This window comes from Bos taurus, chromosome 23, assembly GCF_002263795.3.
Source record: "Bos taurus isolate L1 Dominette 01449 registration number 42190680 breed Hereford chromosome 23, ARS-UCD2.0, whole genome shotgun sequence".
In the NCBI taxonomy this organism is placed as follows: domain Eukaryota; kingdom Metazoa; phylum Chordata; class Mammalia; order Artiodactyla; family Bovidae; genus Bos; species Bos taurus.
In genome coordinates, this window is record NC_037350.1 from 19,856,010 (window position 1) to 19,878,342 (window position 22,333).

At 41.3% G+C, this 22,333-nt stretch overlaps 1 protein-coding gene across 1 annotated transcript in view; it reads right to left on the reverse strand.

Annotated features, from left to right (window-relative positions):
• The window catches only part of CYP39A1 (cytochrome P450 family 39 subfamily A member 1), an 83,727-nt gene extending 61,418 nt beyond the window's left edge, over nt 1-22,309 (reverse strand). Inside the window, exons 1-5 of the mRNA NM_001098938.1 lie at nt 21,947-22,309; nt 12,612-12,747; nt 9,744-9,918; nt 6,510-6,659; nt 5,506-5,599 (exon numbers count right to left, since the gene is read on the reverse strand). Of these exons, the coding sequence (NP_001092408.1) occupies nt 5,506-5,599; nt 6,510-6,659; nt 9,744-9,918; nt 12,612-12,747; nt 21,947-22,123 (732 nt within the window). The 5' untranslated portion in view covers nt 22,124-22,309. The remainder of the gene's footprint in view (nt 1-5,505; nt 5,600-6,509; nt 6,660-9,743; nt 9,919-12,611; nt 12,748-21,946) is intronic.
• Between the last annotated feature and the right edge of the window lie 24 nt (nt 22,310-22,333).

Sequence of the window (22,333 nt, forward strand, 5' to 3'; positions counted from 1 at the left end):
GCACAGCTTATCCATTTACCCACTTACATACTGAAGGGCATGCTGGTTGTGTCTAAATCAGTAGATTATAAATATTACAATACTCTAAAACTATGCAGAGAACTGACATTTGACATGGACGGTGCCAGGTCAGATCAGGGCTACATCCAAGGCCACCTACTGTGGCTGTTCTCGGGTCATCACACAAATTCCATGAAAGCATTTCCTTCATTGGAAGGTTTCCCAGATTTGCCTCTGCCAGTGGTCATCTCCATCACCATGAAGAAACTGAGACATTGTGACATTTCCATTAAACTTACTTGTGTACTGTGAATCTTAAATAGGCAATAGAAATAACAGTAGTCACTGCTTTGGAAGGCAAGTACTGTTTTAAGGGCTTCACAGGGATCAAAGCATTCAATGCTCACCCCAGCTCTAAGGAGTAGATCTGTTATTTTCACTGTTTTACATTTGAGGAAATGAAGGCACAATTAAGTTGGGGAGCTTTGCTAGAGACATACAGATTGTCACTGGTTGAGCTGGGATTGAATCCTGGGAGTCTGGCCCCTGGCCAGACTTAGCTACTAGACTACAATCTTAGCTACTAGACTATCTACCCTTTGAAAGTGAAAGTTGCTTAGTCATGTCTGACTCTTTGTGAGACTCCATGGACTGTAGCCTGCCAGGCTCCTCTGTCCATGGAATTCTCCAGGCAAGAATACTGGAGTGGGTGTAGCCATTCCCTTCTCCAGGGGATCTTTCCAACCCAGGGATCGAACTCAGGTTTCCTGCATTGCAGGCAGATTCTTTTCTTTACTATCTGAGCCACCAGGAAAGCCCTTTAGGGACAAACTTAGCCACTAGGGCTATGCTGCCCCGTAGACACTCAATCCTTAACTCACGGATTCGGCATTTGGAGAAGTGCACTACGCTAGAATGCAGTGGTTTTTCTTCAGATTCTATAATATGGAAAACACCAATTACATCACTATCAAAGTAAACACATGACTAGAGGCTGTTCCTGTTACTTACAAAGAATGTAATGTTTCAAAAGTGATTAACCCTGGCTTTCTGGTTTTAACAATCCCTTGTTTTCCAGGTATTGAAGTTGTTGTGAAAAATAAATGAGTAGTGAATTTGTGAAATGTGTAATAGTATGGCTGGGACACAGTAAGCACCCCACACATGTCAGTGATGTCTTATTGTTTTTGTAACAATGGATTAGCAGGTTTGAAAATAGTTTAAGTATAAATTTCATTTACTTCTGATTTCTATCAGATTTACAATGCAAGTTGTTATGGTACAAAGTTAATGTTTCATTGAAAATCCTACAGATATATTTCATTCTCTTGATAGGCTATTCTGTAGCACAGTCTTTTAAAATAAAAACATTAGTTTAATATGTATCTAGAATAACATGGGAGAAGGAGATGGCACCCCACTCCAGTACTCTTGCCTGCCTCCGTACCCATGGACGGAGGAGCCTGGTGGGCTGCAGTCCATGGGGTCGCTAAGAGTCGGACACGACTGAGCGACTTCACTTTTCACTTTTCATTTTCCTGCATTGGAGAAGGAAATGGCAACCCACTCCAGTGTTCTTGCCTGGAGAATCCCAGGGACGGGGGAGCCTGTTGGGCTGCCGTCTCTGGGGTCGCACAGAGTCGGACACAACTGAAGCGACTTAGCAGCAGCAGAATAACACGGGAGACAACATTCAAGTTAAAATATGATAAAATTATGATGTGATAAGAGTGTGTATAATATTAAAAAAAAAATCTTCTTCTAGTCTTTTGCTTAACTAGGCCATTGAGGGACTTCCACGGTGGTCCAGTGGCTAAGACTCTGGGCTCCCATTGCAGAGGCCCTGGGTTCAATCCCTGGTCAGGGAACTAGAGCCCACATGCTGCCGCTAAGACTCGGTGCAGTCAAAAAAAACAAAAAACCCTAGGTCATTGAAATCCACTTATACAGTAAAAGACAACAAAATCTTTTATTTTCTTCTTAGCCCATGTTTTTTAAAAGATTGTTGGTATAAAGACATAAACTCTGTGTGAACACTGCTGGAGGAAAACAGAAACAAATTTTATTTTTGAAAAGTTAAATATTCCCTAATTTTTTATTCCTGGTACCACTACCACAATTTACAGGGCAATATATCTGATGTAATGCAAAGAAAAAGACAAAGCTACAACAGATAAAAGACCTCAGGAATGTAACATCTAATTGACATTGCTGCTGTTGCTGCTGCTGCTGCTGCTAAGTCGCTTCAGTTGTGTCAGACTCTGTGTGACCCCATAGACGGCAGCCCAACAGGCTCCACCATCCCTGGGATTCTCCAGGTAAGAACACCGGAGTGGGTTGCCATTTCCTTCTCCAATGCATGAAAGTGAAAAGTGAAAGTGAAGTCGCTCAGTCGTGTCCGACTCTTAGTGACCTCATGGACTGCAGCCTGCCAGGCTCCTCCATCCATGGGATTTTCCAGGCAAGAGTACTGGAGTGGGGTGCCATTGCCTTCTCCAGTGCATGAAAGTGAAAAGTGAAAGTGAAGTCACTCAGTCATGGCCGACTCTTAGCGACCCCATGGACTGCAGCCCACCAGGCTCTTCCGTCCATGGGATTTTCCAAGCAAGAGTACTGGAGTGGGGTGCCATTGCCTTCTCTGTAATTGACATTACATCGCATTAATCAATAGCTGCACTTTTTGCAAACTGTGGATATAACAGTCCTGAACAGAAGGGTTTCCTGTTTAAGCTGCAGTAACTTTTCTGACTATGGATCATCGTTCTTTCTGTGGCAGATTTTTACGGTTTCTCTAATGCATTTGGGACAACTGTCTCAAAGTAACCTGCAGCTTTTCTGACAACTCCTCGCTCTCTCTCCTGCTAAGAACTGTAGTCCTTTTCTTCTGAGTGTTTGGAATTTTCTGCTACCATAGCCACCACTTCCACCCACCAGATCCATAACTGCCACCATGGGGACTGCCCGAGCTCCTTCTACCAAAACTGCCCCCTTTCATGGGTCCATAATTTGATTGCTGTTGTCAATTATAATTTCCAAAATCATTCGAGTCTCCACCACCACCATAGTTGCCTCCAAAATGTCCTCCTTCATCGATACCATCATATCCTCCACCACGATCACCATATCCACCACCTTGGTTTCCATATCCTGGTCTACCACCACCATAGCCTCCTCTACTACTATAACCAGGATCACCGCCATAGCTGCCACCATCACCTCCAAACCCACTATATCCACCATCACCTCCTCCATAACTCCCTCTGCTGCCACCACCTCCATCACCATAGCCTCCTCTTCCACCAAAGTTTCCACCACCTCCAAAGTTTCCTCCATGACCCATAAAGTTGCCAGATCCACCTCCACAACCTCTTTGTCATCCAGCAGATTGCATCTCTTGTTTAGAAAGGGCCTTGTTTAAAAAATGAAGTCACACAGCTCATGAGTGTTTAAACTGAATTCGGTCCCAGCCATAAACACTGAATAAGCTTCACCAAAGTTCAAAATCTGTCTTTATTCAAAGAGGGAGTTCAAGTACTTATGATTAAAGTATCTCATTTCTTCAGAGTAAGAAAAATAAATGCTATTCTAGAATTACTGTCAGTGGGGAGTTTTAAGTGAAGTGAAGTGAAAGTCGTTCAGTCACGTCCGACTCTTTGCTACCCCATAGACTATACAGTCCACGGAATTCTCCAGGCCAGAATACTGGAGTGCGTAGCCTTTCCTGTCTCCAGGGGATCTTCCCAATCCAGGGATAGAACACAGGTATCCCACATTGCAGGTGGATTCTTGCAGCTGAGCCACAAGGGAATCCTGGGAAGTTTTAACTGGGGCATTAAAACCCCTGTTTTATAGGCTCCTAGATTACAGATCTACTTGGGTCCAGCTTTTATACACATATGGTTTTGCCTCTAAATCCTGGAAAATAATGCAAAGAAAAATGTGTTTATCTAGATCTGTTTGTAAAACAGAATTCTTAGCTGAGACAAAGTTTGTCAGTGAAGGGCATCCCAGTCTAACTTCCTTTCCTTTTGGCTAACTGTTGACTGTTTAATTCTGAATAATGTGTATATGGTGATTATATTTTTTTTGTGCTTTACTGTATTATTATTTTTTTAATTTAAGAAAATAAAAGGCAATGTGATTTTCCCCCTTTTCTGTCTTTTCAGAAATGCCTTGCAGAATATAATGACAGCTTAAGATATACAGCAAAGATTGTTTGCATTAAACAATTTAATTCTCCAGCTGTCCTGGTACCCAGTCTAACTTTCTATCCCCTCTATTCAAGAGGGAGATCCCCAAACATTCACACATTCCCTTTTTTTTTTTCTAAAGTGAACTTCCCCTCCAGTGTTAAGCAGAGTTGTTTAAAATAACACTTGCTGTTGTTAACTAAAAGCAAACGAACAAAAATATTTGATATCATCTTTAAGTGCTAAAAGATAGGAAGTGATTTCTTCAATGATGATAACAATGATAAATTCTTACACAGTCTTTACTCTCTTCCAAGTGCTTTCCAAATATTAACTCACTGGATCCCACACTCTATGAAGTAGGTGACAAAACTTGAGACCAAGAGGTTAGGCACCGCATCCAAGGTCACAGAGCAGTGACTGGATTTGAGTCCAGGCAGTCCAGGCCAAAAGGAAGTCCAGCCTCCGAGGGTGAGTCTGGAGAATCGGGTAGTTTTCCAAAGCTTCCAGGGATTCTAGTGAGCAGTCAGGACTGAGAACCATGCATTAGCAAGCATCAGAACCATCTGGAAGGTGCATTAAACCACAGATGGCTTGGCTCCCAGGGTTTCTGCCTGAGGGGTTCCCAGGTGATATTGGTACCATTGGTCTAGGGACCACACGTGGAGAGCAGTAGATCCAGGACACTTAGAAGAGTGACTCCTGGTGCCTTGCTCTTTAAGTTGTATATCATACTACCTGGCTGCATTTGAAAAGAGAAACAATGAGTGGTGGTGACCTCAGGGAAAAAAGTCAACTTTGTCAAGCTTTATTATCTTTGCCTAACTGGCTGTAACTCCCACCTGCGACTGTGGACACAAACAACTCTCTAATCAATGTGTGTATGCTAAATCACTTCAATCATGTTCAACTCTTTGTGACCCTATGGACCCTAGCCTGCTAAGCACCTCTGTTCATGGGATTCTCCCGGTAAGAATACTGGAGTGGGTTGCCATGCCCTCTTACAGGGGATCTTCCCAACCCAGAGATTGAACTGGCATCTCTTACATCTCCCTCATTGGCAGGCGGGTTCTTCACCACTGTGCCACCGTAAATCAATTTAAAAAGGAACTCAGACTATTGCGTTATTTTGTTATCTGTAGTCTCAGTTTTTCGTTTATGGAAAATAGGGCTAATTCCTCCCTCCCTGTTGTGAGGATGTAATAATAAAATAACGTATGTAAACATCCAACACAAGGATGGCAAAATGGTATCTAAGGCGTTTCATGATTTTTAGCAACAACAACAACCACAAAAAAAGCTAAGGAAAACTTACCGGGTAATTTTCTTTTGCAGATTTGTGTGTTTTTATATCTGGAATGTTTTTCTCAAAAAGTGCTAGAAGCCACTTTTTGGATTTTGACCAGTTTCTAGGTGAGAAAGAATACGTGTATAAATTAACTGAAAAGCACTCTAGAAGTAATAGATCACAGCAGAAAAGGGACACTATCTATGGAATCTTAATTCTCCAAACGTCTTCTTTTTCAGCGGGAATTTCATGAGAGGTCTTCCTTCAGATTTATCAGTACCTAAGGAAAACTGAGGGGGCAAGGCAGCCATATTTTAGTATCTTTTGCAAAGAAATGCTTGCATTCCTAGGGGACAGGTGCTGAATGAGAAAACAGGGCCGACGACTTGCTCAGCCTAAGTTTACTCTCTGGCTGTTGCCAGTCTCAGGAGGATGAAAAACTAGCACAGCGACCTGTGATTAGGTTAAATGAGGTAAAGCAAACTGACTAAGAGCAAAATTTTTAATCTTTTCTGACCAGTCATCAGTGTAGACCAACTGCCAAGAAACTAAAAAAAAAAAAAAAATCACAGTACTTTCTAATCAAAGTGTTCCATAAACTTTTATCTGAGCCAATCGTGAGAAATACAATTGACCACAACTACTGTTGCCTCAGGGGAGAATATGGACAAAGTCTGATTCTGACCCAAGTCACACGTGATAATGCAGAAATGACTGGTAAGAGTAAGCTGGAAATGGCATAGAAGGGAAACGACACAGAAGGTCTCAAAACAGGCTCTTCATTTCGTTCTCGTATTCTCCCCTTCCCCTCTTGTTTTTGCTCCTCAAAATGAGACTAAAGAAATAATCCATCACTTTTCTTTAGTTCCTCCCTCAACTCACACACACACACCTAACTGGTCATAAGAATTAGCTTCTGTCTCTTCCATGTAAACTGCTGTTACATCTACTTAGAACAAAGAAAGGAGTGACAAATATTAACGGCTGAGGGGAGCTTGAAAAGGGAATTAGTACAGGAAACAGCTGTCTACCTGAGGAGGCATTCTGGCAACTGGGACCCGTATTCGAAACCTTCATCGTAAGCTTGAAAGTGCTGATGAAACTCCCTGATTTTCCTCTCGTCTGTGGGAAACAGACCTTTTTTAAAGAGTATGTTCACTGTCACTGGGTAAAGCAGGTGCCTGCAAAGATAGAAACACATAAAATGTCAGAGCCAATGACCAAGGAAGAAAGGCACGGGATACAAGGAGCTATTACTGAGCAGCTGTATACTAGGGGCGGACAATCAAATGTGGGGCTGCCAAGGCTGCAGTGGTAAAGAACCTGCCTACCAATGCAGGAGACATCAGAGACGTCAATTCGATCCCTGGGTTGGGAAGATCCCCTAGAAGAGGAAATGGCAACCCACTCCAGTATTCTTGCCTGGAGAATTCCATGGACAGAGAAGCCTGGTGCGCTACAGTCCATGGGGTAGCAAAGAGTCAGATACAACTCAAGAGACTTAGCACACATGCATGCACGCAATCATATGTGATAAATTTAGTGGGGGGAAGTCACTCTTAAGAGCTTTTAATATTTGGTTACTGTGCTCAAGATAACTTGGTAAAATCGGGGTCTTATTTATCTAAAGATTTTCAAATGCTTTCTAAGCAAGTATTGTTCGATCCTGATAAATGTGAGCTTAAAACTCTTAGGTGGTGTTTCAGGGGGGCTCTGAAGAGCTCTGGTACCATAGTTCTTTACATTTCAGCACAGAAAGAATTCAGCGAGAGGCAGAGTGATAGATAAGGAGTGACTTATTAGGATAGGATGCTTGTGAGGCTTACGAGTAGTGGGTCAGAGGAGGCTACAACCCAAGAACTTACTGGGCTACAGTTTTATAATCAAAGGAAAAGTGGGGAAGCTGAGAAGACCTTCTTTTTCTTGAGCAGATGTCATGCTTCCATCATCAGTTCCTCCTGCTGGTTGGGCAGGGGAGTTTTCTTGTCCCTACATGGTCAAGCTACGTCCATAAATTATTGTTTTTTATGTGTACAGAGAGCGTGTCCTAACTTACTGAGCTCACTGAGCTGGAAGAGGGTCTCATGCCACCATTGTTATATTGTTTGGGGGCATGTCTTGTGCTTCTGTGCACGGTTTTGCTGCTAAGCAAGCCTGCCTGGTTTCATGGTTACGTAAATCTGTTTTCTTGAGTAATCATTAACTTACAGGGGCCTCCCACATTTTATTCTACTTGCAATCCCCTAGTGGGATTAACTATTTAATCACCTACTTTGTCCCTATACTCTGTCCTCATCAAGCTGATACACAGAAAAATTCAACACAATTTCAACAAGCATTTATTTTTAGCAAATAACAACAATAACCAAGATACTGCTCTTACCTTTAGACAGCAGCAAAAAAATAACCAAACAAAGAATCAAGGGCAATATTAGTCACCAAATTCCTATATCTCCCAGGATCTTATGACTTTGAACCATACTGAAAATTCAAATGAAGTAGTGAGAAATGGAATATTTCCTGCCATATCAGTAAACAAAGGATATCATAGTCATCAGCACCTATAGCCACCACTGATGGTGAGCTGGCGAGCCCTGAGGAAACTCATGAAGGAAAAGAATACCTGCCATCTGGCAGCCCTCAGACTGCAGCCACTCCCTGCGGGGAGCCCCAGGAGCCTCAAGATGTGAAAACACGGGATATTAGCCCCAGAGAGCTGAGGTGCCTATCAAATGAATGATTTCAGTAAGCCCAGGCTCTTGCATATTCCCAAACATAGAAAAGTGCTAAATTCTTGAGATATGTGGTTTTCTTTGATTAATAAAAATCTTCTGATAGATGTTCAGACTACCTGTCCTTTGTTGCAAAACTTCTATATGACCTGGCTCCTGGTCTCACCTTTTCAGAGCAGTTCTCCAAGGGTAACTCAAGATGAAGTTGAAATTTCAGGGCTTGAAATCCTAAAAATTCCCACCAAACAAAACATAACTCTCAGCTTTTAGGTTGTGAATATTTCTGAAGTCTACGTTATCTGTTATCAGTAAGTTTTCCCTCAAGTGAATAAAATTACTGTGGAATATTTATGTAAAAGAATATCAAATATTATTAATATGTTCTAGATTAGTAACACTAAGTACTGTTTCTTCCATTTTTGCTTGCCATCTCTCCTTTACAGAAAATTCTCAGGATCTCCTTCTGTCACAGTCCCAAAGTTATTCAAGAATCTGTTTTGTTTTGTTGTATATATTAGGCATGTCAAAAGTTTGGTTGGTTGGTTGTTTTCATTTTTATTTTTTCTGTCTCTATTTCTAGACTTCTAACAAAATGTTAAATGTTGTTGTGCTTTACGAGTCTGAACAATTGAATCCTGCCTCCAGTATCAGGGCATCCCCCTGAGATGGAAAAGTGCCTCACTGGTAACTTCAATTTACCAAATCTCCCTGCATGTGGCGGGGATTTTTCACATGGCTCCCATGCTCAGCCCTGACATTTGTCAGAAAGCTCCAGAACATAACTGAGCACTACCTGGCTCCCCATACTGTCCTTTCCTGTCTCACTGTCTCAGCATCTCTGCTCTCAGAGGACTCTGGGCTCAGTCCTGAGGCCCATGGTGGCTTTGGCTCAGCCACCTTGTGAAGTCTCACAAACATCTCCTGGAACCTTGTCCTCTACTTTGCAATCCTCTCCTCTCTCCTCTCCTCTCAATGTCCTCTTGTTCTAATAATCACAAATTGCACTGAATGCTTTATCAAAATTCTGATGGATACATGACAATTACATGAAGGAAACTCATGTAGAACATACAAAACTGTAAGGAATGACTATGATGAAATTATTATATATGCCTGCTAAGTTGCTTCAGTTGTATCTAACTCTTTGTGACCCCATGGACTGGAGCCTGCCAGGCTCCTCTGTCCATGGGATTCTCCAGGCAAGAATACTGGAGTGGGTTGCCATGCCCCACTCCAGGGGATCTTCCCAACCCAGGGACTGAACCCATCTCTTACATCTCCTGCACTGGCAGGCAGGTTCTTTACCACTAGCGCCGCCTAGGATCTATTGATTTGTTTGCTTAACTTCAAATTGAAGTACTAAATGAAAACTGCCCATTAATTAGAATTTAAAAGATCAACAGAATGTTTTAATTGCTTAGTAAGGTAGATTTCATAATCCACCACATAGTATTTCAGGTCCAACATACAGGCTTCAAACTTTCTTACTCCAAAAAAAGAAAACAAAACAAAAATAACAAGGCACTGATTTACCTCATAAACTTGTTCAGGTCTGTGGTCCCATGAGTACCTAAATTCTGCAACTGTTCCTGTAATTCTTCAGTCAATTGTCCAGTGAATTTGTATAGGTTGAAAATCCCCATTTTCCCTTTCACCGTGATATAAAGTTTCTCGTGCAGTTTTAAAAAGATATTCTTTGCGATGGATGCTATAAACAGAGAAAACACTTTTCAAAAGAAGCAACCCCTTCTTAAAGTAAACAGTCAATATGTCTTGATCAGCAGGAACTAGAGCCAAAGGTGAAGAGTCAACATAGACTGTGAGATGGTGAAAGCCTTAACAAAGTTTGCAAGACCTTCTACCCTCTTTCCAGCTCTCCAATGGTATTTCCAGTGTCTTCGCCCTCCAAATATATATTCCAGGTAAAACACACTCTTTTTTACATCTCACCATCTTCATGAGCTGTTCTATCTGCTCTGAATGTTATCTATTTTTGACAACAACCCTCTCTTCCCTTACACGCCTATAAGATATACATTTCTCCTTCTGACTTCTTTTCTCCTTTAAGTATCTTAAATATTGTCTCCACCAGCAGGATCTTCCTAACTCCATGAATAGCTTTGGCCCCACTGTTTCCCCCACCCCGTTTTTTTTAGACTTTTTTTTTTATGGTGGATCATTTTTAGTCTCTATTGAATTTATTACAATATTGTTTTTGCTTTATGTTTTGGTTTTTTGGCCATGAGGCATGTGGGATATTAGCATCCAGACCAGGAATCAAACCTGCATCCCTTGGATTGGAAGGTGAACGCTTAACCACTGGACCACCAGGGAAGTCCCCACACTGTTCCATCGTTCCCTTTATCTCAGTGTTCATGCTCCTTTCATGACACACCTGGTCTGGTCTGGGTGTTAAAGAGTATGAATTTTTGAACTCATTATTCCTTTATATTTTTCTTTAATCCTCTTTAATTATCTTCAAAATAAGTTTTTTAAAAACTAATTTTTAATTTTATATTTCATCATCCTATTATATGTAGGTTACATTTCACATAAATTAATGAAAAATAATTTGTAGATTTCTTGACTATGTATCATCTCTGTGGTAGGGGTATATTTAAAAGGAATGAGAAGCTGGCTCATGAGTAAATATTAAGATATTTTATCTGTTAAATAGAAATATTTAAACACGAAAGTCCCCCGGGGGGGGGCAGGGCTGAAAAAAAAAATGTGATCATTTCAATATACCTCTGATACCTAAGTTGGTATATTTTTCTGAAGGAATATGTGAATTTACAGATCAAGAATCTTCCAAGTATTTATATTTCTTTGATCTGGAATGCCACAGTCAAGAAGCATTCAAGAGTCAAAAATGTTATCAACATGTTGTGATTTTTCATGCAAGCAACAAAAAATAATAATCATGCTATTGATCTAACAGCCTTGAAAACAAACTTTTATGTCTTAATGGCAAGAAATGCATAAAAGAAGCTATAGGAAAAGGAACCTAAGGAAGAAGCAAAAAAAGGAAGCCAAGGGAAAGAAAGATGTTAGAAGCAAGAACAGGCATTGTGAAAGCAGAGAGAAGAACCAGGTGTGAAATGAACCAGCTCTGTATTCCTGGGAAGACAAATGGCCTTAGCATGCATGTTCACATCCTGGGGAGAAATAAAGGCAGACAGTCACACTGAAAGTACGCTGATTGAGTCCAGCAGTCTCTGAGGATGAAGAAAGAAAGGGCACCAATTATATGAAGCCAAGCCCCACTCACCTTAATAACCCTGTGGACTATGTCAGGAAATGCCACAGTAAAGAGCTTACTGGGGCTTCCTTGGTGGACCAGGGGTTAAGAATCTGCCTTCCAGTGGGAGAGGGAGAGGGTGGGAAGATTTGGGAGAATGGCATTGAAACATGTAAAATATCATGTATGAAATGAGATGCCAGTCCAGGTTCGATGCATGATACTGGATGCTTGGGGCTAGTGCACTGGGACGACCCAGAGGGATGGTATGGGGAGGGAGGAGGGAGGAGGGTTCAGGATGGAGAACACATGTATACCTGTGGCGGATTCATTTTGATATTTGGCAAAACTAATACAATTATGTAAAGTTTAAAAAAAAAAAAGATAGTTAACCAAAAAAAAAAAAAAAGAATCTGCCTTCCAATGCAGGGGATGTGGGTTTGATCCCTGGTCAGGGAACTAAGATCCCTCATACTGCGGGGTAACTAAAGGCACACACTGCAACTAGGGAGCCGATGGCACAAAGAGGTCTCCTGCCCTGCAGCAAAAGACGGATCACAGCCAAAATAAAGGAGGGGGGCTCACTCAGTGGTGCAGCATGAGATCAAACAAAGAGCAATAGCCTGTAAAACATATGCACCGCAGCATAAGAGTCAGTGACATCTTGGGGGCTGTTAACAGGATATAAATTCCAATATTTTCCCAAGTAAATGTGAGGTGACCTTATCTTTTACACATGCCTTGTGGAGATCCTAATGTTTGACACTACAAATAATTCATTTTTAGGGCTTGGTTCAGATGGTAAAGAATCCACCTGCAATGCAGGAGACCTGCCTTTGACCCCTGGGATGGGAAGATTCTCCTGGAGAAGGGAATGGCTACCACTTCAGTATTCTTGCCTGGAAAAACCCATGCACAGAGGAGCCTGGCAGGCCACAGTCCATGAGGCCACAAAGAGTTGACACAACTGAGCGACTAAGCACACAATTTGTTTTTCAAAGGCCAAACTCATCACAAACTCTTTTCTATCCCTACTCTAAAGAATAAAATAGTGGGTCTGCCTCATTTTTGCTAGAGGAGTGAAGACGTGCTTGTTACCTAGAACTGCCCTTGGGATTCCATGTTGTATTTCAAATGGCCTATCTGAAAATACTGTTTACCTGTATGATAGACGGGATTTTGCACTGCTAGTTCAAAATTTATTTCTTTGGATTTTAGAAACACATTAATTCCCTCTTCTTCAGTAACAAAGGTCATTCGGGTGCCCATAACAATGACTGTAAATACTGGTCCATACTGAAAGAAAACACATAAGTAGAGATCAGATTAGTAAGCATTTCTAATAGACAAGTTACTGGACATGGATTATGCTTAAGACAGAGGTCCTCAAGAACCCCGATACTGAAATTACAGTCAAGATAAAACTATTAAGATTACGTATAATGTATGTGTGCTCAGTCGCATCCAACACTTTGCGACCCCATGGACTATAACCTGCCAGGCTCCTCTGTCCACGGAATTTTCCAGGCAAGAATACTGGAGTGGCTTTCCATTTCCTAGTAATTAGTTATAAATTTTGATTGATGGAGTGAAATTTAATTATATAAATCCTAATTTATTCTGTCATAATATTTAACCTTCCTTTTGATCGTATTTTTATTTGTTTGCACCTTCCATTCTGGCAGTAGGAAATAATACTCAGAAATAATTGTTAGAAATTAGGTTAAACACTGTGATATTCCAACACTGTTTTCAAGATACCTGGAGGGTTATAAGCAACCTATGGCTGAACTTTGTTCAAGAAAAAAAACTGCTGACTGATTTCATTGTCAATCTCTGGCCACTCAACAATGTCTACAGTAGAAAGTTCTGTAGTGTTCACTTTCTCCCTTTCCAAAATGACTCACCTGTTCACCCTGCCCAACCCTCTCCATTATGAGTGTTCCTGTAACTCACTGGGGAAAAATGAGCACTCTCAGCTTCTCACCACCAGGGCAAAGAATTGTACCCATTTGTACTCATTCTCCATGCTTCCCCTCAAGTCAACAGATGGAGGGTCCTGCCCCTGGGAAATGCCCACTCTCCTTCACTTGTGATTTGGAGTTCACAGTCTCTTTGTTCTTCATGGATACCTTCTCTCTCATACACCATCAGTTGCGCCTTTTCTATCAGATCACTCCTGTTGCTGCTGCTGCTGCTGCTTTTAAGTCGCTTCAGTCGTGTCTGACTCTGTGCGACCCCACAGACGGCAGCCCACCAGGCTCCCCCGTCCCTGGGATTCTCTAGGCAAGAACACTGGAGTGGGTTGCCATTTCCTTCTCCAATGCATGAAAGTGAAAAAGTCAAAGTGAAGTCACTCAGTCGTGTCCGACTCTTTGTGACCCCATGGACTGCAGCCTACCAGGCTCCTCCGTCCATGGGATTCTCCAGGCAAGAGTACTGGAGTGGGGTGCCATTGCCTTCTCCCCAGATCACTCCTAGGAGCCTACAAACATCCTCTAGTGCAGAGTTTGGTTTCAGGGAGTCCACAACTTTACTGGGAGAAAAAGATATTATTTTCACTGGCCTCTAATTATAATTTAACATTTTCTTCAATTATGAATGGAGGCAATAAACCACAATCTTCCCCACAACTCTAACCTCAAAAGAGCTTACTGTTCCAATTGTACTTTTTTAGATTTGGTGTCTATTTGGCATCCATTCATCACAGGGTCAATTACATTAGCTACATTTTCTTTTTTCTTTTTCTATTCAAATGACGACTCTTAAATTCTCTTGAATGTTCTCTAGAATACATTTAAATAACCAGAGGTAAAATACAAAGGGTTGATTAAGATGTATTTTTATTTTCTTAGAATACTCAAAATGAACACATTTAAACACAAACCAATCTCATATTTCAAAGAAAAGTACAGGCAGCACAAATGGAGGAGAACAGGTACCATTACATTAAGAATATTTTAATTGTTTTTAAGCCATACAAGTCTTTCAAATTCCACTAACAAAAAAGCATTTTATAGCTTCTATCCAAAATTTACAGAAGTCCCAAATTGATACGATTCTTTTGTCTTCTTGAGCTATGTTTTCTTATTCATGATGTTCAGTTTTGGAGGCCTCACGATGTTGTTGTTGAGTTGCTAAGTCAAGTCCAATTCTTTTGCGATTCCATGATCTGTATGTAGCCTGCCAGGCTCCTCTGTCCATGGGACTCCCCAGGCAAGAATACTGTAGTGGGTAGCCATTTCTTTCTCCAGGGGATCTTCCCGACCCAGGGATCGAACTGGTTTCTCCTGTACTGGCAGGCAGATTCCTTACCACTGAACCACCAGGGAAGCCCAGTGGCCTCACTACTGGGTAGAAATGGCTCTCTCAGAGCTAGCTGATAATTAGAGAGAGCAAAGGATTCAGCCAACCAGGAACATACCTTTCATATGGAAGTCAACCCATCTTGAGTCTATATCACCAACCCCTTCCTGGTCTAACTCTGACACACCCAAGCCAGTATGATCCCTGCCCTAAATCATCCCAGAAAAAGTCACTGGGCATCTGGAGACCAACCCTAGAGCTCAAAGGCCCAAGAAACTCTTCAGAGTCGTCAGTCCTAAACTGTCTAGCCTGCTTTGCCTTGCTTTCCGGAGGAAACTCCAACAAATGCTGTGCATGGGGCTTTTTCTGTTCCATCTTCTGCATCTTGACTGACAGAGTTCTTTCTGCTGTGGCCTTGCCTAGCACACAGTGACCCTTGCCTTGGACCCATGAGTTTTATAACCTTCTTCCTTCAAAGCCTCATTCTCATTTCCTCCTGTGGCCACACTGATTTTCCCGGACCACATTCAACATGTATATTTTTGGAACCACCACCCATACTTTTACATCCCATTATAGTAAATTGATGCTTTCAAATTGTGGTGCTGCAGAAGACTCTTAAGAGTCCCTTGGACAGAAAGGGGGTCAAGCCAGTCAATTCTTAAGGAAATCAACCCTGAATAGTCATTAGAAGGACTGAATCTGAAGCTGAAGCATCAATACTTTGGCCATCTGATACAAAGAGACAACTCTTTGGAAAAGACCCTGATGCTGGGAAAGACTGAGGGCAGGAGGAGAAGGGGGCGACAGAGGATGAGATGGTTGGCTGGCATCACTGACTCAATGGACACGAGTTTGAGCAAACTCTGGGAGGTAGTGAAGGACAGGGAAGCCTGGCATGCTGCAATTCGTGAGGTGGCAAAGTGTCGGACATGAGTTGGTGACTGAACAACAACAGTTATTATGAATATCTCAAAGTACCGTCAGGCTCATAGTACTTCAATATGAGTCATTTCCAGATCTGCATGGCATGTGATCATTCCGGGAACACACTGTTGGATGCTATTAGGCAATTATGGGCCTAATAGCTGATACCCCAAAATAGTGAAGCCTCATATTTTTCCATTAGTGATGCAGACATCTACGTTGCTTCCCAGGTTCCCTACCTTCAGTGGTTTATTACTGAACACTTAGAAGAAGATGAATCATTTTCATTGTTGAAGGTTTGCTCAAGTGAGAATTCTTAAGTTTCCATCAGGAAAGTGGCCTTTGGCAACATGTACAGGCACTCTGGCCACATTATAGGTAATATTGTCCATCTCACTTGATAGTAAGTCCAAGTTCTAGTTTCTCAAGCCTAACTTTTTAGAGTCACCTCGGACCCTTTTCATTCCTTCACACACCACGTTCCATTCACCAGGAAATCCTGCTGCTTCCACCTTTAAGAGAGATCCAGTCACTTCTCCAACTTCCACTGCTATCACCATGGTACAAGCCAGCAGGGTCTCAAGCGTGAATTCTTACCAAAACCTTCAAATCATCTTTTTTCTTTTAGTTTTATGTTTTTATTTTTAACGGAGTGCCCCAAGTGACCGCTTAAAATTTAAATCAGATCACATTACTCCTCTACTCAAAACACAAAGTTTCCCACTTCACTCTAAGTTACAATGTTCTCTTAATCTGTAATAACCTATATGGGAAAAGAATTTGAAGAAGAATGAATATATGAACATGTATAACTGAATAACTCTGCTGTACATCTGAAACTAACACAACATCGACTATACCCTAATGTGTGCGTGAGTACTTAATTGCTTCAGTCTTGTTCGACTCTTTGCAACCCTACAGACCATAGCCCACCAGACTCCTCTGTCCATGGGATTTCCCAGGTAAGAATACTGGAGTAGGTTGCCATGCCCTCCTCCAGGGGCTCTTCCTGACCCAGGGATCAAACCTGTGTCTTAAGTCTCCTGTACTGGGAGGTAGGTTCTTTACCACTAGCGCCACCTGGGAAACCCCAAAATCTAATCTAAAATAAAAATTAAATTAAAAAAATACACTGACATTTTGATCTGATCAGTTACTCCACAGATATACTGGCACACATAGAAATGACATTTGTTGCTACATTATTTATAATAGTGAAATATGGAAAACAAACCATGTCAATCATTAGATGACTATCTAAGTGAACTATGACTCAAGGAATATTCTGCAGCTTTTAAAACAAATGCAGATGCTTTTGTGTCTGTGTAGGATGAAAGAAAAGAGGGGTAGATTACAAAAATCATATTTTTAAAGGCATCAGAGAGTTGGGGAAATAATAAGATCTAAATGGACTAAAACTCCTCCAAGAATAGGAGTGAACTGATTTAGTGACTAGGTCACTATTTCCCTGGTAGCATCTGTGAATTCTGGGTATGGACCAGGTCAGGTCTGAAATAGGCACATTTGAAAAACCTACAGGTAGTAAGAAATTTAATGCTGAAACATTGAACACTTTTTCCCGAATATTAGGAAAAAGACAAGCTTATCTATGTATACCATTTTTATTCAACGATATATTAGAAGTTTCTCTTTATGTTAGAGAAGGGAACGGCTACCCACTCCAGTATTCTGGCCTGGAGAATTCCAGGGACTGTATAGTCCATGGGGTCGCAAAGAGTTGGACACGACTGAGCGACTTTCACTTCACTTCACTTCTCTTTATGTAAGAAAAAGAAATAAAAGACATAAAGATCAGAATACGGGAAATAAACTTATCTGTTTGTAGGATATATTGTGTATGTCTAAAAATCCTAGGAAATCTACCAAATAACTACTGGAATAATAAGTGAATTTGGCAAGATAAGAGAATACAAAACAAAAACAATTATATCTTTTATGTGCCAGAGTGACATCACTGGAAAACAAAAGTGGAAACAATTTATGGACTTCCCTGGGCGTCCAGTGGTTAACACTCTGCACTTCTAAGGCAGGGGGTGCAGGTTTGATCCCTGATCAGGGAACTAAGATCCCCATATGCCTGCTATGCAGTGCAGCCAAGGGGAATAAAAAGTGAAAACAATTTCTGCAATATCCTCAAGGTATCTACAATAGCCTCAAGAATATTAAATAGTTCAGAAAAATAATTAACAATCACAGGCAAGACTCCCATCATTAGAAACTACAGAATATGCCTTAAAAAGTTATATAACAAATGGGAGATACGGCAGTTATAGAAGACAATAGCATTAAAAAGTCAATTTTTCTGTAGACTTAACAAACTTCCAATTATATTTCCATCAGTTTTTATTACTGATATTGCCAAGCCAATTTAAAATTTTATATTAAAATGCAAATAATCTTAAATGCATTTTCATACTGTTCATGGGGTTCTCAAGGCAAGAATACTGAAGTGGGTTACCATTCCTTTCTCCAACAGACCACATTTTGTTTTTTTTCTTTTTTTTTTTTAAATTTTATTTTTAAACTTTACAATATTGTATTGGTTTTGCCAAATATTGAAATGAATCCACCACAGGTATACATGTGTTCCCCATCCTGAACCCTCCTCCCTCCTCCCTCCCCATACCATCCCTCTGGGTCGTCCCAGTGTAGCAGCCCCAAGCATCCAGTATCGTGCATCGAACCTGGACTGGCGACTCGTTTCATACATGATATTATACATGTTTCAATGTCATTCTCCCACGTTTTGTAAGAACTGTCCACCATGACCCGTCCATCCTGGGTGGCCCTACATGGCATGCATGGCTCATAGTTTTGAGTTAGACAAGGCTGTGATCCAAGTGATCAGTTGGGTTAGTTTTCTGTAATTGTAGTTTCCATTCTGTCTGCCATTTGATGGATAAGGAAAAGAGCCTTTGGAAGCTTTCTGATAGGAGAAACTGGCTGCTGGGGAATCTGGGTCTTGCTCTGGTGGGCGGGGCCATGCTCAGTAAATCTTTAATCCAATTGTCTGTTGATGGGTGGGGCTGTGTTCCCTCCCAATTGTTTGGCCTAAAGCCAAACTATGGTAGGGTTAATGCTGGTAATGGCGACTTCCTTCAAAAGGACTTATGCTAGACTACAGAATTCAGTGTCCCTGACTCCATGGCAGGCCACTGTCAACTCACGCCTCTGCTGGTGACTCCTGGACACATACAGACACTGGTTCAGTCTCTTGTGAGGTCACTGCTCCTTTCTCCTGGGTCCTGGTGTGCACAAGGTTTTGTTCATGCCGTCCAAGAGTATGTTTCCCTAGTCCTATGGAAGTTTGGTAATCAAATCCCTCTGGCCTCCAAAGTCAAATTCCCTGAGGGTTCTCAGTCCCTCTCCAGATCCCCAGATGCTGGAAAACCTGTTGTGGGCCCTAGAACTTTCACAACAGTGTGAGAACTTCTTTGATATAACGGTTCTCCAGTTTGTGGGTCGTCTGCTCAGTGGCTCTATGGTGGGACACACACGCAGAGCCTCCCACGTCTGCTGCAGCCTAAGCCCCTATCCCTGCAGCAGGCCACTGCTGACCCATGCCTCCACAGGAGACACCCAAATACTCAAAGGCAAGTCTGGCTCAGTCTCTTGTGGGGTCCCTGCATCCTGGTGCCCACAAGGTTTTGTTTGAGCCACAGTTAGAACTGGTCATGGAACACCAACCGGTTCCAAATTGGGCAAGGAGTACATCAAGGCTGCATATTGTCACCTTGCTTATTTAACTTATATGCAGAGTACATCATGTGAAATGCCCAACTGGATGAAGCACAAGTTGGAATCAAGATTGCCGGGAGAAATATCAATAACCTCAGATATGCAGATGACACCCCCCTTATGGCAGAAAGTGAAGAGGAACTAAAGAGCCTCTTGATGAAAGTGAAAGAGGAGAGTGAAAAAGCTGGCTTAAAACTCAACCTTCAAAAAACGAAGATCATGGCATCTGGTCCCATCACTTCATGGCAAATAGATGGGGGAACAATGTAAACAGTGACAGACTTTATTTTTCTGGGCTCCAAAATCACTGCAGATGGTGACTGCACCCATGAGATTAAAAGATGCTTGCTCCTTGGAAGAAAAGCTGTGACAAACCTAGACAGCATATCAAAAAGCAGAGACATTACTTTGCCGACAAAGGTCCATCTAGTCAAAGCTATGGTTTTTCCAGTAGTCATGTACAGATGTGAGAGTTGGACCATAAAAAAAGCTGAGCACCCAAGAATTGATGCCTTTGAACTGTGGTGTTGGAGAAGACTCTTGAGAGTCCCTTGGACTGCAAGGAGATCCAACCAGTCCATCCTAAAGGAAATCAGTCCTGAATATTCACTGGAAGGACTGATGCTGAAGCTGAAATTCCAATACTTTGGCCACCTGATGCAAAGAACTGACTCATTGGAAAAGACCCTGATGCTGGGAAAGATTAAAGGCGGGAAGAGAAGGGGACCACAGAGGATGAGACGGTTGGATGGCATCACTGACTCCATGGACATGAGTTTGAGCAAGCTCCGGGAGTTGGTGATGGACAGGGAAGCCTGGCACACTGCAGTCCACGGGGTCGCAAAGAATCGGACACCACTGAGTGACTGAACTGAACTGAACTGAATCTTGAATGCCACATCAATGCCAAAATATTCAAAGAATTTTCACTACTTGTTTTAAAGATTTACTATAACTGTATTAGTTTTTATTTATTTACTGTATTTATTTACTGTATTAGTGTTAACAAAGGAGTGGGCATTTAATCAACGGAATAGGATAGAAAGGCTAGACATAGATCTACACGTATATATCAATTAATCTTTGAAATGCTGCAAAAGGCAATTCAGTGAGGAGAGGCAAGTCCTTCAAGAAATGATACTGAAACAACTGGACATGGAGATGGGAAAAACGTAAAACTCATCCCTTCTGTACACGTTACAAAAAAATTAACTCTAAGTGGCTCTAGGACCTAAATGTAAAATAGAAAGCTATAAACCTTTTAGAAGAAAACAGAATAAACTTTGTGACCTTGCTTGGCCTTCTAAGACAAGCTTCCAGAAACATTCCTAAAGATTTATCAAAATCATATATCTAAGGAAGGCTACAGAAGACCAAGATGTATTTATTTAAAAGACAGTATTTTTCATCTATCAAACTACGGTACTTAGTGTGGGCCAGGATATGAGAGTCAGAACTCTCCTACACTCAAAGGAAAAGAAAAAGGATTCTTACATCATTCTTTAATCCTTACATAATCCCTAGGGGCAACACAATAATATAAACAATTTAATGTCCTTTAGGTAGTCTTACATTTAGGTATTTATTCTGATGAGCTGCCCTAGTGGCTCAGAGGTTTAAGCATCTGCCTGCAATGTGGGAGATCTGGGTTCAATCCCTGGGTCGGGAAGATGCCCTGGAGAAGGAAATGGCAACCCACTCCAGTGTTCTTGCCCGGAGAATCCCAGGGACAGAGGAGCCTGGTAGGCTACAGCTCACGGGTCGCAAAGAGTCCAGCACGACTGAGCTGCTTCACTTTCACTTTCAGATGAAACAATCAAGTAAGTGCAAAAACTACAAACAGTATAAACACACAGGAACATACACACAAGACTATTAATTGAAGTATTGTTTGAAATAAAGGAAAAAGTTAGCAGCAACCTATATACTATTTTTGAAAGATATATTTAAAAGTGATTTTAAAGACAAAAACATGTACAACAATGATTACTAATATCCTTAGTGTGCAGTGAAAATAGACCTCACCATAATCAAATAGCACCAGCTGAAAATACAGTGCCCACTGTATTTGTAAAGACCAAGTTTGCAAGCCACTTTTACAACTGCCTGGTGTTTATCGATTTGGATACTAATTTATTAAGTGTTTTCATAAATCGAAATTAATTATATTACACTTCTGTCTTCCCAATCATTGAATTTAGTTAATATATATACACTTTAGATTTTTCATCTATGATGAAGTAACTAGCACTTTTAATTTCTACTTCCAAAAAGGCACTGACAAGCTGTCTTGTATTTCACAACTCATAAAAACCTATTTCTTTAGAAAAATCTTGCATAAGGCAGTTGTTGTTAGTTAACTTACTCATAAATGGCTAGATCGTTTAACTGTGGGCAGTAGGTAGGTTCCCCACGTTCTAACACTGCATTTGAGATGTAACGAAAGAAAATAAAAAAGAATACATTATCTCTTCCGGAAACCCTATGTGCTCAGGCCACATACCTTGATTCTTGCTTTCTCTATAAATTCTAGAGGGGTTTTTCCAAACTCAAATCCAGCTCCAATCCAAGGAATCCAGCCCCTTATGCACGGGGGTCTACGCAAGTTCTTCCACTGAAGAAATAATAAAACAGCAACACAACCTAAGATTATAATCACTGTTGGGGAAATGAATTCCATGTTTTTGTCTAGCACCTTCCTGAGTCAGAGAAGGGAAAAGTCTTGCTTCTTCGCCCTGGAACAGGGCACTCACTCGACCTCCCAACTTTTCCGCTGTGACTTTTGCAGCTTGGTCGACTTCTTAACTGTAGCCTCTTTTCCCCGCCCCAATTTTTAGGTAACTTTTGCAACATCTCTTCCTACCACGTACACGTCTTTTTCAAGTCCTGA